The following is a 20,985-nucleotide window of genomic DNA, read 5'->3' on the forward strand; positions in this document are numbered from 1 at the left end:
ACGTAAGCATTGTTTCTATAAGAAAAGAGTGAATATACTGAAACATCCACTGATATGAGAATAAAGAAATAAAAGGTACTACATTTATTTTGTACCATACAGTGGTTACAAGTAACCAGATCTATCTATACATACCAATATAGAGCCCCAAGATATATGTAATAAGTGAAAATACAGAATACAGACAGCTTGGTATTTTGTATATTTGAAAAACACCAGAACAATACCATTGTTCCCTTCGGACACTAGGTGGCCACGTGAAGGATGGATGCTGGCTGTCTCTGTAGAGAACAGGAGGGAAAAGGACAGTGACAGCTGCTTAAAGGAACTTGGCTTACATCGCAATGTGTTATTTCTTTTTTAAAAAAAGGGGGGGTATATTACTTCTGGATGGCAGGGATGTGGACGTTTATTATCTGTCCTTTTCGGTTACTTTCCAACTGGTCATCTGCAGTGGACTTCCTCTGCGCTCGACCACATGCTCTGCTTCAGCACTGGCACGGACACTGGCAGCACTGGACACACTGAGGACAGCGTGATCCTGAACTTGAAATATGACTACACGTGACTTTAGCCTGAACTGACAGCCTCAGTCCTACCCTCTGTGAGCTGAGACTCACAGCATTCATCAACAGGATAATTTAAAAGCAAACTGCACGGAAAACACGTTCTCCATTTACACGAGGGCCTCAGAGCGACCCATCTTCTGTACAGAATTCAGGTAACCAAAGTCCCTCTTCTCCAGTGCCATCTGGTGGGAAAGAGAGGAAACCTCATCTGTACCTTCCACAAAAAAACCACGGTTCTTTTCAGTGAAGCCCCTCTTTTATTCTGGGGCTACTGTGAAGCAACCGTTTACTTTCTTTAGCGTCATCTTCAAACTAAATTCTTCAGCCTACAGGTTAGATAAGAAAGATCTGCTCTTTTCTCTTCCTCCGCTCAGATTCCTTCTTTAAAAATTTTGTAATCAGATGATGCTTCTTCCTCACGAGACTATTCTGCAACCACAATCCACATTCATCTGCATCTCAGACCCTCCAGAGTAAACAATTCCAACAGTTGATTTCTGTATTAAACATTCAGTGTCGTTTGCTTTTACATAAACTATGACGGCAAGCATTTCTCCTTTAAAGGACTTTTTGAATATAACATATTTTCACATAAATATGGAGTGCAAATTACAAATAGTTCCCTCTTCCAAGAACTGGATGAGACAGGAAAAAAGAAAACATACAGTATCTTACCAAGAGCCAATAAAATAGGCCAGATTTTTCAGACATTAAAGAAAAATACCCAAAAAAACACAGGATATTAAAAAAGCACAAAAACCATAGTAACAGGATTATTAATCCCCCAATTTGCAATACTGAGTTCCTTCATCCATTTACAATCCAGAGATGTCACTGAGCGGGGCGGTAAAATTACCCTGGAAAATTCCAACCGTACTCACAAAAAAGAAGTCAATTCTCGATGGTTTTCCATTAGTGTTTCATGTGGCTCTGATTCCTTTTGAGCTTTATAACCTGCTATAACGGACAGCTTTTTAACTGTTTCCAAGTCTGCATTAGCAGAGTGGAAATAAAGTCAAAGGCACTCCCTCAGAGGCTCACATTTGTTAGATTTCGATGCAGATTTAAATTTAGTGAGCTGTGGTCACCCCGGTCAGGTGGCCCTGTAGGTTCACACACACACACTGGGTGGTTGGTTTCACTTCTCCCTTCTCAAAGTTTATGATAAAGACACTCATCCCTGTATTGGGGCTGACTGATGTGAATTCGGACCTGCTCAGGGTCATCGGGAAGGAACACTTAAGGTCGGTCAGGAAATAATCCAACAGGCTTCTCATGTAGGCACCGTGACTCACAACTAAGACACTGGCCACTAACCCTGGAGCGCCGCTGTCCGAATTAAACTTGGAAGCACAGTTTTTCCCTAAAGGAAATATCTCTGCCAGAGAACTTTCCAGACAGTCGCTCGGGGCTTCTTGGGAAAACTGTTCATCCTGACCTGCTTCTTTCAGGATCAGCTGACAAAGAAATTCAAAGAAGTCTTTTCCACGCATTTTCACCTACAAGGAAAGAAAAAAAGAGGTGAAATAAAGTGACATTAATGACTGTTTTAAGACATAAACAGAACTGAGTTTTTCTACGTCAGCGTCAGTGACTACAGAAGCAGAGGAAATGCTGTTTCTATTCATTCAATCATATTTCCACAGACACTGCTATGTAAGCGCCCACGTTATTTCTGGACCCATGAAAGCATTTTGCGGACAAGGGTGAGTAAGATACAATGACTAATTCCTGACTTCAAAGCTCTCGGAGTCTAGCTGGGGAAATCTACAAGCAAACAGAAGCCCATAAAATAGCGGGAAACTAGGAATACCTAGGAAACTGCATAGGGTACTTCCATTCAATTAGAACGACGAGGATAAAAAGCCTTCCCTCACTAAACTAATACAAAGTGTTTACAAGGAAATTATGAAAATTAAAAATGGGGCGGGGGAAATCACCAATAACACAACTCAAAAGCAGAAGACTCCAGAGCAATGCAAGCAGGGCGACAGTGTCACTTAGAGCGGCAGGCGCAGGAGAGGCCTGATGGTCTTGCCACCCAAGTTGTTGGGTTTTGCCCACCATCCCGCTGACCAGCACCATGCCTGCTTCACCGACTCCACTGCCACTGGGAAGGCTACTGCTCCCTTTTCAAGGAGTTTTCTTAACAGACCCATCTAATAACCCATTTCCTCAAATTCATTATCGGTAATGACTTAATAAACGAGAAAGACAGGACAGCTTAAAAGGGGAAAAAATGGTATGATGCAGTGTTGTTTTGTGAACCAAACAACTTCCAAACTGCTTAGCTACAATTCAGAAACATCTTGCTTACGCGACGAGTCAAGATTGCAGCTACTTTGACACTGGCACGCTCATGGACGCGGCGACTTTCCCCAGGGCTACGTACCTGGTCCAAGGTCTCTCCTCCGGGCGGTGTGAACACAGGGCACTCCTGCCCAGCTGCTTTGGCCATGGCCCTTAGCTCACTCAGCGGCCAGCCTTCTGCAACCCCGTATTTCTGCAATGATCCAACAGACAAAAAGGCCTCAAAGGAATTTGCAATACAACAACTAAGTACATGTTTATGGCAGATTCAGAACAATCATTCTGGGGATGAGCTTAGATTTCTTTGGCTTACTTTATCCTGTCTCCTCGGAGAAAATGCAAACCCAGATTCATGTGACTTCAAAGCTCGTTGGCTTTTTAGATTCATAAGAATTGAGTCTTAGCAAAGGACAGGCAAGTCACAAAGGAAATGCAAATGGCCAGTAAACATGGGAAATCTACCTCACTAGGAATCCAGAGTGTGAAAACTAAAATGACACGTTTCATAAGTTATTAAATCAGAAGACCAGAGATCACTAATAGCCAGTGTTGATGTGGGAAAAACTCTCTCCTAGATCAGTCATGGCAGTATAAATTGGCACAGATTTTCTGGAAGGAAATGTAGCAATACATACAAAAGTCTTTTTAAAAAGGACACACTCAGCAATTCCATTTCTAGGAAATGTATGAGATAGGTGTGTGAAGGATCAACTACAAAGATGTTTATATTTTAACATTATTTACATCAGTGGAAAATCTAGTCACAACCTAGATGTCCTGAACTAGGTCAGTAGTAGCATGGTTAAACACAAGATGCAATAGCAATATCTTAAGAATACAGAGTCATTAATTATGTGATCATATTGATGTGCACTTATGGGCACTGAAAAACACAGTACGTGAGACAAGCCAGTTAAAAAACAATGCATAGAGTAGGATTTCATTTCGAAAACCATATACACAAACAGGTAGACAGACAGATAAAAACAGACAAGAAGGAAAAAGTCAGGAGCACACATACCAAAATATTCAGTGTTTGTGTGTGGTAGAAATTTTAATTGTATTTTTTTCCAAAGTGTTCTTAGTTTTAATTCCTTACAATGACAGTGGATTACTTGCATAAGAAAATACTGAAAGAAGACAAATCGTCACTTACGGTTTGCACTGATGATGTCAAAAGATTCTAACACCACCATCAGATAAGAAATCCAATAGTGAAATATTACTTTTTTATAAGAATACATGCACACTTTACCAGCTGCTCTTCCAATCTTCAAGCCCAATTTCTTACACTCTTAATTATATCTGGAGCAACCTAACTATTACAAAGAGGGCCATTAAAAGACATCAGTTGCTTTGTTTTCACAGGAATGGAAGCATCCATTTGTTGAATACTCCAAACGCTTTGCTGGGGCAGTTGGGAGGAGAGGACAGGCAGCTGCACGGCTCCCACCCTTGCTGAGACCGCGGGGCAGTGGGGATACCAAGCAACTGCAAGTGGAAAAGCGCCGAGATGGAGAGAGACTGACAGATACGGCAGGGATGTCTAATGTGGACTCGGGAAACCACCGAGGGCCAAAGCCTCTGGCGAGTGGAGGCTGGCCAGGCCTGGGAGCAAGCATTCCAGGCAGAGTGGAGGACAGATGCGGAGGCTCAGTGAGCACAGAGCACGGGGTGTTCGGGAGACTCCGGGAAGAGGCTGAGAAGCGTGTGACCAGCGGTCCAGAGCACGGACTCCAGGCCCAGAGGCCTCAAGGTGAATCTGAACTCTGCCACGAATGAGCTCTGAGACCCTGGGCCTGGATTTGACCTCCATGTGCCTCGGTTTCTGCTTCTGTAAAACGGGGGTTAAGAAATGAGGTTTTTACATCTTCCCGGCACCGGGGTTCTTGTGAAGATGAACAAACCCGCGGCTCTTGGAACAGCGGTGGGATGCGGTGAGCGCAGCGCCAATGCCCACTCACGTGACCGCTAAACCCAGGCACTGAGCACCCGGCAAGGGGCAGGAGGCAACAGATCAGACCCCGCAGCTCCCAAGAGCCAGGTCAGAGTTAGGACAACTCCTGAGGGTAGAAGGGAAGCAGTGAACCCGTTTATACAGGGGTGTGGCAACCAAATTTTGCAAAGATTACTCTGGCTGCAGCGTGCAGATCAGACTGGAAAAGCGGGGAGCAAGACAGAAAGCAGGAGAATCACTGTCCCAGTGACCCAGGCGATAGAGGATGCCGAGCGCGGCAGTTAGGAGGGCAGCGGGGGGCTCGCAGAGGCATGAAGCATTCAGGAACTCCTCAGAGGCTGAGCGGACGAGACGAGGGCGGGATGTGCAGCGCGAGAGACGGGGAAGAGCCGGCAGGAGGGTTTCAGCCACTGCGTGAAGCAGGGCCACGTGGAGAGGGGAGCGCGTTCCACTGGCCGGATGCGGCCGCGGGGCAGCTGAGCCACAGGCAGCTCGGTGTGTGTGTGCAGCTCAGGGAAGAGCCATGGACCGCAATCACTGCAGAGGATGAAGTTACTCAGGAGAGAGCGCGGATGGAGAAGGGACAGCCCAGCCGGATGACAGCGCTTTCTCCTTCACGTGATGATGGGCGCTGTGCAGCGTTCCACTGAACTCAGGACATTTTCTTCTTTTAATCTATTCGGATTTCGTTTGGGGGATAGGTGTATTTTTCGTTTTGTTTTGGCCGCGCTTTATTTTTTTGGCCACAAAGCACGGCTTGCGGGGTCTTAGTTCCCGATCAGGAACTGCACCCACGCCCTCAGTGGTGAAAGTGTGGAGTCCTAACCACTGGACCGCCAGGGAGCTCCCAGGACATTTTTCTTTAACAACGTTCGAGCATTGGTTCCTGGGCAGAGGGAGCCTTTCCAGGGAGCATTTATGCTGGAGCTCTAGTCTATGTGCTGAACTATAACAGTGAACACACGCAAGTTATGAAAAGCAGTTCTTTGAAGATGCCCTAGCCATTCTGTTACATTTCTCTCCAGGGGTAGAGGAAATCACAGGGCAGGACAGCAACCAGCTTACACGTTAGTATTACAGAGTGCACTAAAAACACACTGCTCGAGGAGGAGACTTGGGGCCAAATCTCAGAACTGACATCGCCGTCTTTTAGCTAAATCACAGTCCCAGGAAGAGTCATTTCTGGCAAAGTATATAAAGTTGACATAAAGAAGTCTATTCGTGCTTATAATTATGGGGTAGGATTAGGAGACTGGGAAGAGAACTTTTCACCTTTAAACTCTTCTGTACTAAGTTCTCACAAGTATGCCTTGCTTTTATAATTTAAGATGCCTCTTTCTTATGATTTTAATGATCAAATAAGACACTATTTATGAGAGTAAGTAACAGTAACTGCCACACGGTAGATTCTTCACGTAATAGCTGATATCACATCCCTAGCAGGCAGGCATTTAATTTCTAGCCGTGGGATAAACTGAGTTGGTTTGTTGATAATTTGTGGTAAAAGGAAAACATGTAAGTTACTCACCCTTTCTCGAAGTCTCGAATCATACTTCACTGTCATATCTTTGCAAAATTTGCTCTTCTCCAAAATTCCATGCACGGTCTGCAAATCAAAAGACAACTATCTCTCCTCTCATAAAAATAATCATTCTTGGGGAATTCCCTGGTGGTCCAGTGGTTAGGACTCTGCACTTCCACTGCAGGGGGCCCGGGTTCGATCCCTGGTCGGGGAACTGAGATCCCACAAGCTGCACACGCAGCCAAAAAATATATCATTCTGGGAGCGTTCAGGATGGTAGCGTAGGAAGACACTGAACTCACCTCCCAAGGACAAGGAAAACCCCATAAGGCTAACGGCAGATTTTCCAATAGAAACCTTACAGGCCAGAAGGGAGTGGCATACCATATTCAGAGTGCTGAGAACTCCAACTAAGAATCTTTTCTCTACCCAGCAAGGTTATTCAGAATCGAAGAAGAGATCAAGAGTTTCCCAGAAACAAAAGCTAAAGGAGTTCATCACCACTAAACCAACCCTAGAAAGAAAGAAATATTAAGGGGGGAATGCCCTCACTATTAAGGTGTAATATGCTCTCTGTATCCAGCAAAGCCTCCACTTGCGCTGGTGGGAATTCTGACTCCGCACCCTGTGTGAGCCCCAGGAATTGAGTGCATGACCGCCACCCGCCACCCAAAGCCGTATTTTCTGCCCTCGTGCAGTTTCAGCCGCACGTGTGCAGATTAACCAACCGTCCAACAAAGAACCACGGGGATCCCTACACATATGTCTATAGAGTTTTCTCTGTGCAGCTCTCTCTCCAGCACTCTTCCCCACGAATTTTAGTTACTTAAACTCCCCAAATTCCAGGCTTTGTCCCCTCAATCACTGAGACCACTGTCCTCTATTCTGCCAGAGTCTGGGAATTGCTTCAGCTGGAAAACCAGGACCATCAAGGGCTCACCTGTTTTGTTTCACTTCATTCGGGGATCACAGCCCATGCTGCCTAGAGTCCAGTGTCTGAAAACAGTTGCTTCACAGACTTTGTCCTGTTTTCTAGTTGTTTATGGGGGGAGGCTACACTCCAACCCTGTATTCCCCCGTGGTTGCCACAAAAGTCTCCTTCCACCGACCTTTTAGAAGTTGATTTGGTTCTTTCTTAAATCTCTGGGATCATTTTTATAGTAATCTGTTCCTTAAAGATATTTCATACGTCTTTTATTTCTTTCGAGTAACATAGTTGTTTTTCAAACTGTATCTGGATTCTAAAATCTGACATCTCTGTGGTGTTTCCACTGGCTCTCTCTCACGACACCTTCTTTGCCTTTTTATAGGCCTTTTGTTAGACACTTTCCCCAAGCTACTCTAACTTAAAAATTACCACAATAAACCAAAGCACAAAAGTAAAATGAAGGGAAAAGAAGTAAGTTCTGTCAGGGAGAGGAGGGCTGGGGATGATGTCTTGTGTGAGTTAATTCCCTGCGGACTCTGGCATCAAATGTTTCAAGGTTACAACTGCTGAGACTTTTGACTCATCAGCCTCAACCCTGACTCTAAGCTCACCTGCTTTGTCCTCATGAGGTCACTGGAGAAAATGTGAGTAAACTTCACGTTATTGAGAAATATACCAGCAGCAGCTGCTTGTTTAAATCCAGTTTCTGAAAGAGGCTCATCTATTCCTTGTCCTGTGGTATCGAGAGAAAGAACAGTAACATTCAAATATATATATATATGGGATGCAATAAAAATCACACCTAAGAGAATATAAAGAGCATTTATCTATATTTTATTAAAAGATTTCCTTGGGTACTTTTCCACATAACTTTTCAGAGAACTGAAAGCAAGCAAAATTAAGCTAGGATCCTGTAAAAGCTCTTCTGTGTTTCCCAGAAGAATGTTTGTCTGGCGAGAACTGGGTAATGAGGAGGCTGTCCCGAGCTCTCCCCCCCACATCGCCCATCACTTCACCACGTGTTTTATTAATGCTGCCCCAACCTTACGTTTTCAGCTCAGCTGCTGCATTTGGGTAGTCGGATCATCACCTAGAAAAGTTTTCCTTCTTTATCTCCATTGTTTGAATTCAGTAACATTCAGTATTGGCAAGTCATTCTCAATAAACGCTGACAAGTCTTCTACTAGTTTAGAGCAAATAACAGGTCAGCCAATGACTCAACACACAGGAAAATAATCTGTCATGAATGAGAGTTGGCAGAAACAACAAGTAACAGATTTGGAACCACTAATACGTCAGACATGTAAATCAGCAGAGACTATAAACAGAGTCACAAAAATAAGTGACAACAAGCGATCAAAAACCAGATAGCTTTCCAAAAGAACCAGACAGATCTTTTAACAATGAAAAATGGAATTGCTGAGGAGGGGAAAAAAAAAATCCCTCAGTGGATAAAAGGAGATTCATGAAGCTGAGAAGCTTCATGAACCCAAAGGCAGGGCTGAAGCTGTCCCCTGGCACAGACACGAGGAGATGGAGCACATCACAGATGTGTTAGAGACATGGAGAAAGGACTAGGATTCCTAAGTACATCTAGTGGGAACTCCAGAAAGACAAGAGAGAAAATGGAGAACAGAAATGAGGGAAGACATAAAACTACAGATGAAGGAAACACAAGGTACACCAAGAAGGAAAAGTTACTAAAAAAAAAAAAAGTACCTTCCTAGATTCAGTAAGAGGAACTGTAGAATACCAAAATAAAACACAAAGACTTTAAAAGCAGTTACAGAGGGCCTCCCTGGTGGCGCAGTGGTTGAGAGTCCGCCTGCCGATGCAGGGGATACGGGTTCGTGCCCCGGTCTGGGAGGATCCCATATGCCGCGGAGCGGCTGGGCCCGTGAGCCATGGCCGCTGAGCCTGTGCATCCGGGGCCTGTGCTCCGCAACGGGAGAGGCCACAACAGTGAGAGGCCCGCATACCGCAAAAAAAAAGAAAAAAAAAAAAAAAAAAGCAGTTACAGAGAAACACAGATACCCACGGTGGGACACCATTTGGATGAGAGAAGACTTCTGAAGTCAAAAAGCAGCAGATGAATAGCTCCCAAGAGCTAAGAGAACTGTGAGTCTAGAACTGTCTGGACTAAAAACGACTGAGGAGAAAAAAAACAGAATTGTCTGGAATAGAATCAATTGAAACTATCTTTACCACAAATTGATTTACACAAGAGGACTTTTCAAAAAAGATGTTTCAGGAAAGAAGGTCTGAGACGCAAAAGAAATGGTGAGGAGAGAAACTGGCAAATACAGATGTCAATCGAAACAAACACTAAGTAACAAATTAAATAATAATGCCTACACTGCATGGTTAAAAAGGACAGGACTGAGATACTAAACAGCAGCACACACTTTGTATTTTTTCAGGAGAGATGGTATTTCTCTTACACTTTGTTAGGCACAAATGGTAAAGATATAAAGGCAACCATCAAAAGGATAGAGGTGGCTTATGTTGAGGCCAGTAGGGAAAGTAAGAGTGGGTTGGATAAAGAAAAGAAAAGGAAAAGCAGGCACCTACGAAGTAAAGGTGAGTGAGGAGGAAAGGACTAGATAAAGAAGGGAGAAAAGAACCACAAAGGAAAAGTCCAAACACACCAGAAACCAGAGTCAATGTGGACAGACCACTCTCACCAGTTAACAGAAAGACCGTATTTCTCTTTTTTTCAAAAAAAAAAAAAGAATCAGAATCTGCTGCCTACCATTTACAAGGTAACACTTAGGACATCAGTACACAGCAAGGTTGAACGTAAAGGGATAGGAAAATATATACCAGGCAAATACCAACCCCAAACAGCCGGAGTTGCCATATCACTCTCAGAAATGCAGACTTTATGACAAAAGTCTTAGTAAGGTTTGTGAAGATCACTATAAACAATCAGTGTTCCCATTCACCACGAAGATAGAGCAATTTTAAAACTTGTATGTGCCTAATAAATTAGCCTCTAGCTGTATAAAAGCAGAACACATAAAGCACGAGTTGACAGAGCTTCAGGTATTAAAGGATGAGCTGGCCATCACAGTGGGAAATTCAACATATCTCACTCATAAATCGGCCCTTAGGTCATACAGGCAAATGAGTAAATTTACAAAATTAGTAAATATGGAAGATCTGAACAACAAAATCAAGGTTAAGTATTTGATATAGAACTCCACACCCAACAACTAGAAAACAGACTTTTTCTCAAACACACAGTAGTAGGTTTATAGAAACTGACCATGCTAACCAATTTCAAAGACGTATTATCAAATAAACCTGACAAACTGCTTTGTCAGAACACAAAGCAATTACACTGGAAGTCAATCACAAAAGATGAAGAACAAAACCAAAGAACAAAACCAAGAACAAAACCAAAAAGCCCACTCATTTGGAAATTTAAAAAACAGTTCTAAATAACTCATGGGTCAATGAAGAAATCATAACGGAAATTTAAGATACTTGGTGCTGAATACTTATCAGATTACTACAAATCAAAACTGCAGGTATGTGACCAAAAAATGGTACTTAGAAACATATAAGGCTTGAGGGTTTAAAAAAAAAATAAAAAGGAGGCTATAACTTAAAGAACTAAGCATCTAACTTCCAAAGTTAGGAAAACACAAAATAGACCTAAAAAACAGGTGTGAACATGAAAATTTTATTCATGTTTTACCGTCAGCTTCGAGTGAAATGAGACAAAGGAGCAGGGCCCACGGACAAGGCGGTACTGTACGTGAGCCCAGAGGATGCTCTGGGTGGGGCCCAAGTCAATGGGAAATAGAGGTGCATTTAATTATCAGACTGGTTTCCAGAAGAGGGAGGCAGGCACACGGGGTATGAAAATCAGCTTCTGCAAACCCCAGATGTCCCTAACCCCAAAATATAAAACTAAATGCTTGTATAATCCAAGCAGAGAAACAGCATGTCTAGCTGAAAGATATTCTTTAAAAGCCAGACCAGCTGGATCACAGGGAGATTAAAAGATCTGAACCCAAATTAACAGAACAAGGCAGGGGGCAGGGGAGAGTCTATTCAGAATAAAGTAACAACCCCATGTGAGAACAGGAATTCTCTTTTTAAACCATTTCTTTGTTACTACTAAAAATAATATAAGTATCTTAGCAGAAAAATACCATTAACACCAGCCAGTAAATTTTTGTTTCCAAATATGAAATCATCTAAAATCCTGGCAGATATATTTTAAGACAACTAGACTCAATATAACTCCTTAATCAGCTTTGAAGCTGCCCACGAACAACTTGGAGCACTGTTCTTTACATCTAATTCACTCAAGAGACTTACTTCTCTTGGTTACCATCTGCTCTGATCACATTTCTGTGACCATGATGATTTAATTCCGTAATCCCAGTTCACAGTCCAGAGCGGCCCCCGGTCCACCCTACCCCACCGCATCTGATTAACCCATATTTCACATTAGCACTAACAGAGAGATCTAAAATAAGAGTCAGAGCATACCAACCTTGAAGGATTTTCTCCTTGTTAAGTCTTGTTTCTCCACTAAAACAGGGAGGGAAAAAAGCCTTTATTACCAAATTTGGTTATTTTTGAAATGCAAAAGAAAAAATCAGCAACAAAAGGTAATGATACTTGTAAAGACAGCATATTGTACATACGTCAGAATCTAACCTGTAAAGATAAAATTTATTCTAAACTACTATCTGCAATCATCTATTCTACGTACCTAATCGATAAGCTAAAAATTTCAAATTGCCCCAAATTAAAATGTATAGATCAACAATCTTAAGTGAACTAAAGGTAGAAAATGCTATTTTAAAAGTAGTACATGTCGGGGCCTCCCTGGTGGCGCAGTGGTTGAGAGTCCGCCTGCCGATGCAGGGGATACGGGTTCGTGCCCCGGTCCGGGAGGATCCCATATGCCGCGGAGCGGCTGGGCCCGTGAGCCATGGCCACTGAGCCTGCGCATCCGGAGCCTGTGCTCCGCAACGGGAGAGGCCACAACAGTGAGAGGCCCGCATACCGCAAAAAAAAAAAAAAAAAAAAAAAAAAAGTAGTACATGTATGTAAAAAACATTTGTGTTAAATAATCTTCTTAAATATGTTGATCAAAACTACGCCCACAGGCATCGGGACCAAAACACGACAGCTGGTCCATCCGTCGGTCCGCTGCGCTGAGCGTGGAGCGCAGACCTGCAGGCCCTGGCCCTGCCCCCTCAGTCCCGGAGCTGCTCAAGCTGCTCCACTTTGCAACACCAAGGAATTACGAAAGCAAACCCAACCCACTCTGAAGCAACCGGGAGAGGGATCGGGGGAAGTGGTGTCGCAAAGCAACTGGACTGAGGCTGGAGGGGGAAGGTGAGGGTGAGGGCACCTGGACCAGCCCAGACGACAGGGTGCACCCACAGTGAAAGCAGTCGTCAAATACACACAGAAAGCTCTCCGGGAGGACCCCGCAGACACTTCTCCGAGCTCTTTTTATGTGGTAACACTGAACCCAGAGATGCCTGAAACCAGCATCTCCTGGAGGTGGCAGCTGGCGTTGTGCTGTGCAGACACTGGACAGAGAACTGGAAACGGTGGGGGGAAACACCCCACAGGCCTCTTCAGATCGAGTTATCGCCTCATCTGGAATCAACTGTCCCCACAGCCCACGTCCACACCCTTTCGTGTCAGTGAGAGGTGAAAATCCGTGAGGGGAAACCTCGCTGCCATCTATCGGGCCCGGGAACAAGACTGCTCTGGCGCTACACTCACCTGCTGGGTTAAGCTCAATGCCTCAGCTTCCTCATCTGTAAAATGGGGATAATAAATGGTCCCAACCTCACAAGATTCTCGGGATGATTGGGTGAACACATGTAAAGCATCCAGAACACTGCTTACCTTTAGGAGGCACTCAGTAGGTGTATTTATAAGTCATTTTTGGACAGACTATATAGATATCAAAGACTTCATGCATTTTTAATCTTTTAAAAATTATGAAATAAATAGTAAATAACATAATGATAAAGTCAGCAGCCACATAACACCACCCAAGTTAACAGATCACTGCCAGCCTCCAGGACCCCGTCCCTGTCCATCACGATGTCCCCCCTCCCCAGTGGATCCCCTGCCAGGACTTTTGCCTGCTCAAGGGCTCACCTTTCCTCTTCGCTTTCCTGCCCATGTGCAGCATAGATTAGTTTGCCTGTTGTTGAACTTTACAATGACTTGCTTCTTACTCTATGTGGTTTTCTGTGTTGCTTCTTTTGTTCAACATTTTGGGAGATACACCAGTGTTGCTGAGTGTGGCCGTACTTGGTTCTCATTTTTACTGTGTAAACTCCACTGTAAGGATTTACTACAATGTAGTACATGGTCCACTGTGATAGACACTTAGACTGTTTCCAGTTCCGGGCTACACTGTCATGAACATGTTTGTTCAGAGCGCAGCAGACTCTCTAGGGCAGTGGTTCTCAAAAGCATGGCCCCTGGACTTGCATCACTGGCATTGCCTGGAAACTCATTGGAAATGCAGCGTCTCAGGCCCCACCTGCCCCCAGACACACTGAATCAGGAACTCTGAGGTGGCGGCCCAGCAGTCTGTTTTAATAAACCCGCCAAGTGATGCTGATGCATGCTCATGTTTGAGATCCACTCAAGGACTGGTAAACAAGTCTTTCTGTGAACCAAGTTTTGTTGGAATACAGTCATACCCATACGTTTATTGATTGTTTATGACTGTTTTCACACTCTAATGGTGGAAATGATCAGTTCAGACAGACCATGTGGCCGGCAAAGTCTAAACTATTCACTCTCAGGGATCTGTTGACCCCTGCCTAGTGACCTACGCCTAGCACTAGAACCGCGGGGCCATGGCGCATCCAGCTTTATTCGATAAGGCCAAAGTGGTGATACCAATCGCTACCACTCTGCAGTGTCCCACATCCTCACTATCATGTGACAGCTTTCAATCTGTGCCAAAATGGAACCTGAACAGTTTACCTCACCTTGACTTTAATTGGTATTTCCCTGATTACCATGAAGGCTCATCACTCCTGCTTTGTTCCTTACGTGAAGCACTAGTTTGAAAAGAAAAATATCTCACGTGGGATTGATTCACTCAGATCCAGAAAGGGATGCCATCGGACCTTAGTCGGAATCACAAACTCAGGTCTCTGCTCCTTGTTTATACCTTGCCCCTCGTTTATAAAAACAGTTGCTTTTCAACCTCACCTAGAGCACAGGTTCTCAAACTTGAGTGTGTCTCAGAATCCCCTAGGGGTCTTATTAAAACAGAGACCGCTGGACCTGGCCAAAGTGTTCTCATTCTTCAAGACCCAACACAGCCAGACGACTCCTTGAAGTAGCTTTCCCTCCCCAGCACCAGTCCCTACCGCCCCATCCCATTTAACCTCCCCAGCTCTGTGCTCCCATTTTTCCCAGCACTACTGTAGTTAGTTACCTTCTGTACTACGCTAGTTAACTTTTGTAGTCGTGCATCTATCCTGGCCCCAGTTCCTTAAAAGGAACGGCCAGAGGCTGCATCACCCTAACATGCCTGGTACCTGGAGAAAACTCTGGGAAATAACAGAACCTCAGTGTACATGCTCTTTGGATGGAGGGTCATCTGGAAATATCCACCAAAATGACAAGTCTGTTTACCCTTTGATCCAGCAGCCCTATTACTGGAAATGCTTGCATTCATCTAGATTTAAAAGAATATTTGCTACAGTATATTTCTAACAGCAAAAGATGGTAAATAACGTGAATTCCCTTCAGCAGGGAACCCGTTACTTTAACAAATAAACAGTGGGATATCTACCTGATGGAATTCGATGCGGCTGTGTCTGCTGGAGAGTGATTTACGTAAAGAGATGGAAAAATCACCAAGACATATTCAGCAGAAAAAGCAAGGTACAGAATAATATACAAAGATTGCTACCTTCTTAGAAAGACAGGACAGGGATTTCCCTGGTGGCGCAGTGGTTAAGAATCCGCCTGCCAATGCAGGGGACACGGGTTCGAGCCCTGGTCCGGGAAGATCCCACATGCCGCGGAGCAACTAAGCCCGTGTGCCACAACTACTGAGCCTGTGCTCTAGGGCCCGCGAGCCACAACTACTGAGCCCTCGTGCCACAACTACCGAGGCCTGCATGCCTAGAGCCCGTGCTCCGCAACAAGAGAAGCCACCGCAAGGAGAAGCCCAAGCACTGCAACGAAGACCCAACACAGCCAAAAATAATTTTTAAAAAAAGAAAGAAAGAAGGAAAGAAAAAGAAAGGCAGGACACAAGAGTAAACATTTGCATCTGCACGAGAGATGCCGGGAGGACACAGGGGCTGTGGCCACCTGCAGGGTGAGAGGACAGAAAACTCAGGAGAACTGTTCTGATGTCTAAACATGTGGATGTAGTGGCTTAAAAAATATACGACAAGTGAGTGAAATTACACAGCACTACTGGCCACTCACTTGCCAGTATTATCAGTCTTGAGGTGAGTATTAATAAAAGATGTCTTGTAGCATTCCAAAACCCATTCAGAATCGTATGAAATGGACATGAAAGAGATTAAGCTCTGCGGTTCAGATGAACAAAGCATCCAGGGAAGTGATGGGGAAGGCATTGCTTCTCATACAGAAAACAGTTCCCAAACACTGGATCCACTTCCTGTCTGTCTCAGCCTCACAGTCTTGCTGAGACCAAGAATAAAAGGGCTGTGCTTCACTTCTGTACGAGTGATGTCCTCTTTTAGACAATGGCTCTGTAACCAATTCAATTACCAGCAAAATTCAAAGAACGCCTCCCTGGCCCCCAATCCCATATTTACTTTTATACGGGAACCTCAGAAGGTTTTGCCCACTTACTGTGGATCACAAGCTCTCGCTCATTGTACAAATTTAAAATCAAGGGTGAGAAGAAATTTAATAGTTACGCCGGACCAGGTCTTTACAAATCACACAAATGATTTGCCAAGATGATAACTTTTTGTATGCTTACTGAAAAGGTAGCTCAAGATTTTAACTTACTCGCAATAGCTGATTTGATCAAGGATTCTGAATGAAACATTTTATCATCAAAATGTCATCCTATTAAAAAATAGAATCCCAGTACTTCGATAATTTGTAACAGTACTACCCCAGCATCTCACCAATTTCAGCAAAAGGAGAAAAAATAGCTATAATATAATAAAAGATTTCCTTTAGCTGTAAGTCAGTAGAGACTGCTGCAGACATTAGCGCATTATTAATAATCACTGGTGTTCTACTGGGCATTTTTTGCTTTCAAATCACTTTATAAACATTATAGTGTAAGAATCTAGAAAGAGAATTTTTTTCCAAAAATGTGCACAAATATTTAGTTTTACAGCTTTTATCAGCTTTTTCGAGAGGTGTGTACAAATGCTTGAAGCAACTGCTTAGTTTGTTTGGGGAGTGGGAAAGAAAAGTGGGTGGCTAAAATAGGTTTACTGTGAAGCTACTTCCCTAACCAAAGCTTGGCTTGTAGCAGTGGCAGGGAAGGCAGGGGGAGTGGAAAGGTCAGAGGAATATATTCTAAAGGAGTCAGGAGTAACAGCACTCATTCTCAAAACCTGCAACGTGATTCACTTCCAAGACAGACACCCGACGCTGCGAGAACGCAAACACTTAGGCCCAGAAGTCAAGTCTTATGACCAGCCATTTAAAGGCCTACAAATATGCACCATTTATTTTGTGGATTATCATGCTGCTCTTCCCTTAAAAAGACATGTTATTTTGTTAGTTCTGGTTTGTGTTCTATAGCGTTTCTCTAGAAATCATAGAGAAAGCTTAATTTCCCAATCACATCCTTTTTAATAATTCAAATTCCACGGACCAGTACTCGGTTTGCTGCAACAGAGAAAAATCATGGGAAGTCAGTATATATTTGGGGCAAGTTTTCAAAATAGATATGCTTTGGTGTACACAGGAATGGAGTATACTCACCTGGTACTTAATCATGAATATACAGCTTTATCCTAATTCCTCCACACCAATTAATTCATTTGAAAATGGATTAATAATTTGAAAACACAGAAGATTTCAAGCGCTAGTAACGTGGAGGGTTTCACCGGATGGTCTGGGGGCAAAAATGTAAAAAACTCAATTCATGATCTATTTTTGTCTATATGTAGGCCTAGTTGCATAAGCTCTCCCAGTTAATCAACCCTACTCCCAGAAAACAAATATCACAGTAACATAACAATTACATGCGTCTTGATAAAAGTTTACAGATGATCCAGTATTCATTTGGCCTGCTTTATTAACAAACAGAACAATGACTAGCATTCAAGAAGACTAAGTGCCGACAGAGGCAGAAAAACCAATCAGTTTTGCTGCCAGTACCTACACTGACTCATCATCTTTAAGTAGTTAAAAGTAAAGGAAATTTAGTTTGTAAAAATGTTTAAAGAGCTCGCTAAAAACGGAAGTGAAATGGGATGGTTCTGCAGGCAACCAACTGCAAACTCCTACAAAGAACCTTGCAAGGGAACTAGGGCCTTCGACGTGCCCTGTGGGTGACGGCAGTGCCGACCTGCATATACTGGGGTTTCAACCATGCTGCTCGAACGCCACCAGACGCTATAGCTCAATCAGATTAGTAGACTTGAAGTTTGAAAGGTGGGGTATTCTGTTCCAAAAGTGATACAACTGGTACTCTCCCTTTCAAGTATGATGAGGAAGATCAACACACAGATGGTTAACAGCTTCATAAAGGATCTGGCTGAACTTAAAGAAACTGCATTTAAAAAGTTTTCTTGCATTATCCAAAAATTATCCAACTCTTAAACAGACTGATCATGCTCTTAGTTTCAAAGCCTTTGACAGAGTCAGGTAATAGAAAACTCAAGGTAAATTCCCAATATTATGCTCAATGATTCAATCTTGCTGATTCCAGTAAGAGTCATTACATTGAACTCTGGTGATCAATCAAGTTTGAAATTGTTTCTTTTCCTGAAAGAATCATCAATTTTTAGCCTTGAGAACTCTGAAGGAGAAAACTAACCCTATCAATTATTTCAACACTTCCTTTGCACTTTCCCATGAATAAAACAGAGCAAAGTAAACTATTCTTATCACTCTTCATGGTTATATCACAGGAAATAAAAAGTAGCCTCTGAAATGGCTGATGATATTCAAGCGACCTTCAAACACTAGGTTTTAACTCTGTACAACAGGCGGCAGAAGGGCATAGTATATAGTTAAGAGGATGGGCCGCAGTCCTGCTGCCTTGGTTTAAACGCCACAGCCCCAACCTGTCATGTGACTATAAGCAAGTCACATGCCCTCCGTGTCTGTTTCCTCACCGGCAAATTGAGAAGCCAGTCTTTACCTCACCAGATTGTTGTCAGAATTTAATTACAACAGTGCCTGGCACATACTAATTTATTAAGACTCATTTTTAAATTAATTCCTCATAGGAATTCTATGAGGAATCCATTTTAAAAATCAAGCCTTTTTTAAGAAGCAGGGAGGGGATAAAATCTGCACTCATGTAACTATTGTTTATTAAGAAACGAAATAGGGATCATCTTGTTTTTCAAGGGGTGGTTTTGCCCAGATTTTCTACGACCTCTGAGCGGCAATTATAGGCCAGGCACTGGGTCAAGGCATCCAGAAACTTTAGAGGAAAGGGCAATCAAGATGCTAATTCCTGTTCTGCTACTGACTAGCTGTATGACCTTAAGAAGGTCACATGATGGTAATAAAGCCTTCTATAAAATGGAGAGGGGTGGGGTGGAAAGAGAGGAGCTCGATTTCTAGCTCAGTCATTAAAATCCTGTGAATCCTAACAGAACAACTTCAGATGGTTGTCAAGATAATCTTCCTATAAGTAAGAACAGGACAAAAAAAAAGATAGCAGCTAAAGTCATCTTGACAAGGTTAGACCATATTGTTGTTCTCCACAAGCTCCACGATGTCAAAAACGGCATCTTAGTTACCTGTAGGCCTGTAACCCTTAGTTACCTGCTGACACACAGCACCCACTCAGAATGCTGGTCCCATTAACCATACACACAAATTGGAGGACTCACTGCATCTGTATCAGAGCTGTCCTTACAGAAACAAAAGTTAGTTCTCAGATATATTTCTCCCCCTCCACTGTGCTATACGCTTCACCTTTCTGACATTTCATTATCACACAACCCAGTGAAGTGGGTCCTATCACTACCCCCATTTTATAAATCAGGAAACTGAGGTCGTAGAGATTAAGTCGGTAAAAGGAAGCCCAGGTTACAAGGCTCCTAGCTGGAGCCCAGATTCTAACCTACGTCGATCTTTCTCGAAAAATCAGTGCTCCTGACCTCCCTGAATTCCACCTCCCGTTAACACCGGGCTAAGAAGAGTCGAGAAGGAAAAAGGAAGAGAGGTAAAGACTTGTCAGCATTTAGCTCCCTGTAACGTTATATGATAAACATATTTATTCGGGGCGATGCAGGCGGCTGAGAGCAGGGCGAGGCCCCCTCTCCTCCCCCAGCGACAGAAGGTCTGCGGAGAAAAAAGCGAATCTCAGACACAAGCCTGGGGGGCCGAGGGGACCGAGACGGAGCCGGCGCAGAGCCTGCAGCGGAAACGTCGGCCCCGGACCAGTCACTCTGCAGACCCTGGGGGACCGGCCGGGGACAAACGCGGGACCCGGGAAGTGCGGCGACAGGGCTGTCTTTTCCGCTTCGGCTGCCACCCGGAGGCGGGGGCCCTTGACACTCACTCCTCCCGACCTCCCTGTCCCTATCGAACGCGGGACCGCTGCCATCTGACACCTGGCTTCCCGCTCAGCGTCGCTGGGGCAGGAGGGCCGGTAGGGGGTAACTCGTGGGAAACACCTAGAAATCACCAGGCCGAGCCTCGGAGGAGCAAATGGGACGGGCAGGGCGGGGCGGGTGCAGATCTTCGGTCCCCCCGCCCAGCCCGCAACACTCCACGGAGGGGAAAGGGCAGCCCGCGCCGGCCATACTCACTGCCGGACCACTGTCAGAGCGAAGCGCGTCATCCCGCCGGCGCCGGGACAGAGCAAAGCAAAGGCCGCGCGCGCGCCGCCCGAACCGTCACCCGCACTCCGCACAAGCCACCCGGCACTGCGCCCGCCTCACCCCGCCGCACCACGCCGCTTCCGCACCCCGCCACCGGCCGGCTCCGCTGCCATAGGCCGAGGCGGCCGCCACGTCACTCCCGGACGGCCAATCAGGGCGGCCGGGGGCCGGCAGGTCGCGGAGACTGATGCGCGGCGAGGCCCCGCCCAGGGCCGTGGCGCGTGCGCCCCTACGCGCCGGCCCGTGATTGGTGCGCGGCAGGTGCGGCGGCCCCGCCCCGGACCGGGAGGCGGGGCGTGCCCGGGGAAACCCGGTCCTGGAGGCTGCGAACGGCCGAGGGGCTGCCGCTCCGATTGGGGTTGGTCTGATTGGAAGCTGGAGTGCAGCCAGCAGTCCTGCTTCATGGGTGTACAGCACCAGACACGTTCGGTCCCATGAGGTTTGCGTTAACCCCCGGCACTGGGGGGGTGTAGGGTCAGCAGGGCCTGCGCGCTTAGATTCGCCCGGCTTGAGCCCCCAACTCCGCCTAGACTGACCCGCTCCGGGAGCAAACTCTGGTCTGGTCCTTTGGAGCCCTCGTGTAGACTAGGCCTCGTGCTTGGCCTGCTGAGCCTGATTTTACCAAAGAATACTGCGAAGCCACTCGATCGAGAATCCCCCCCACC

At 44.9% G+C, this 20,985-nt stretch overlaps 1 protein-coding gene across 2 annotated transcripts; it reads right to left on the reverse strand.

The window, feature by feature from the left end:
- Positions 1–365: 365 nt before the first annotated feature.
- TIGAR (TP53 induced glycolysis regulatory phosphatase) lies at positions 366–20,405 on the reverse strand. Of its 2 annotated transcripts, none has more exons than XM_082634936.1 (6): positions 20,249–20,405; positions 11,797–11,834; positions 7,898–8,019; positions 6,365–6,442; positions 2,962–3,099; positions 366–2,068 (listed from the first exon to the last, which is right to left on the reverse strand). In XM_082634936.1, exons 1-6 carry the CDS (start codon positions 20,278–20,280, stop codon positions 1,640–1,642), a joined length of 837 nt encoding a protein of 278 aa, XP_082491062.1. In that variant the 5' UTR covers positions 20,281–20,405; the 3' UTR covers positions 366–1,639. The 2 variants fall into 2 exon arrangements, with proteins under 2 accessions (XP_082491062.1, XP_082491063.1); XM_082634937.1 differs by having other exon boundaries at positions 2,962–3,072; positions 20,249–20,404.
- Between the last annotated feature and the right edge of the window lie 580 nt (positions 20,406–20,985).

This window comes from Mesoplodon mirus, assembly GCF_964341445.2.
Source record: "Mesoplodon mirus genome assembly, chromosome: 11".
Classification (NCBI taxonomy): Eukaryota; Metazoa; Chordata; class Mammalia; order Artiodactyla; family Ziphiidae; genus Mesoplodon; species Mesoplodon mirus.

Coding starts and splice junctions, on each gene's coding strand:
- TIGAR (XM_082634936.1), bottom strand. CDS start 20,280: ATGACGCGCTTCGCTCTGACAGTGGTCCGGCA. Junction 6,443..7,897: donor ACCTCATGAGGACAAAGCAG/GTGAGCTTAGAG, acceptor TTTGATTTGCAG/ACCGTGCATGGAATTTTGGA. Junction 3,100..6,364: donor ATTCGAGACTTCGAGAAAGG/GTGAGTAACTTA, acceptor AATTCCTTTGAG/GCCTTTTTGTCTGTTGGATC.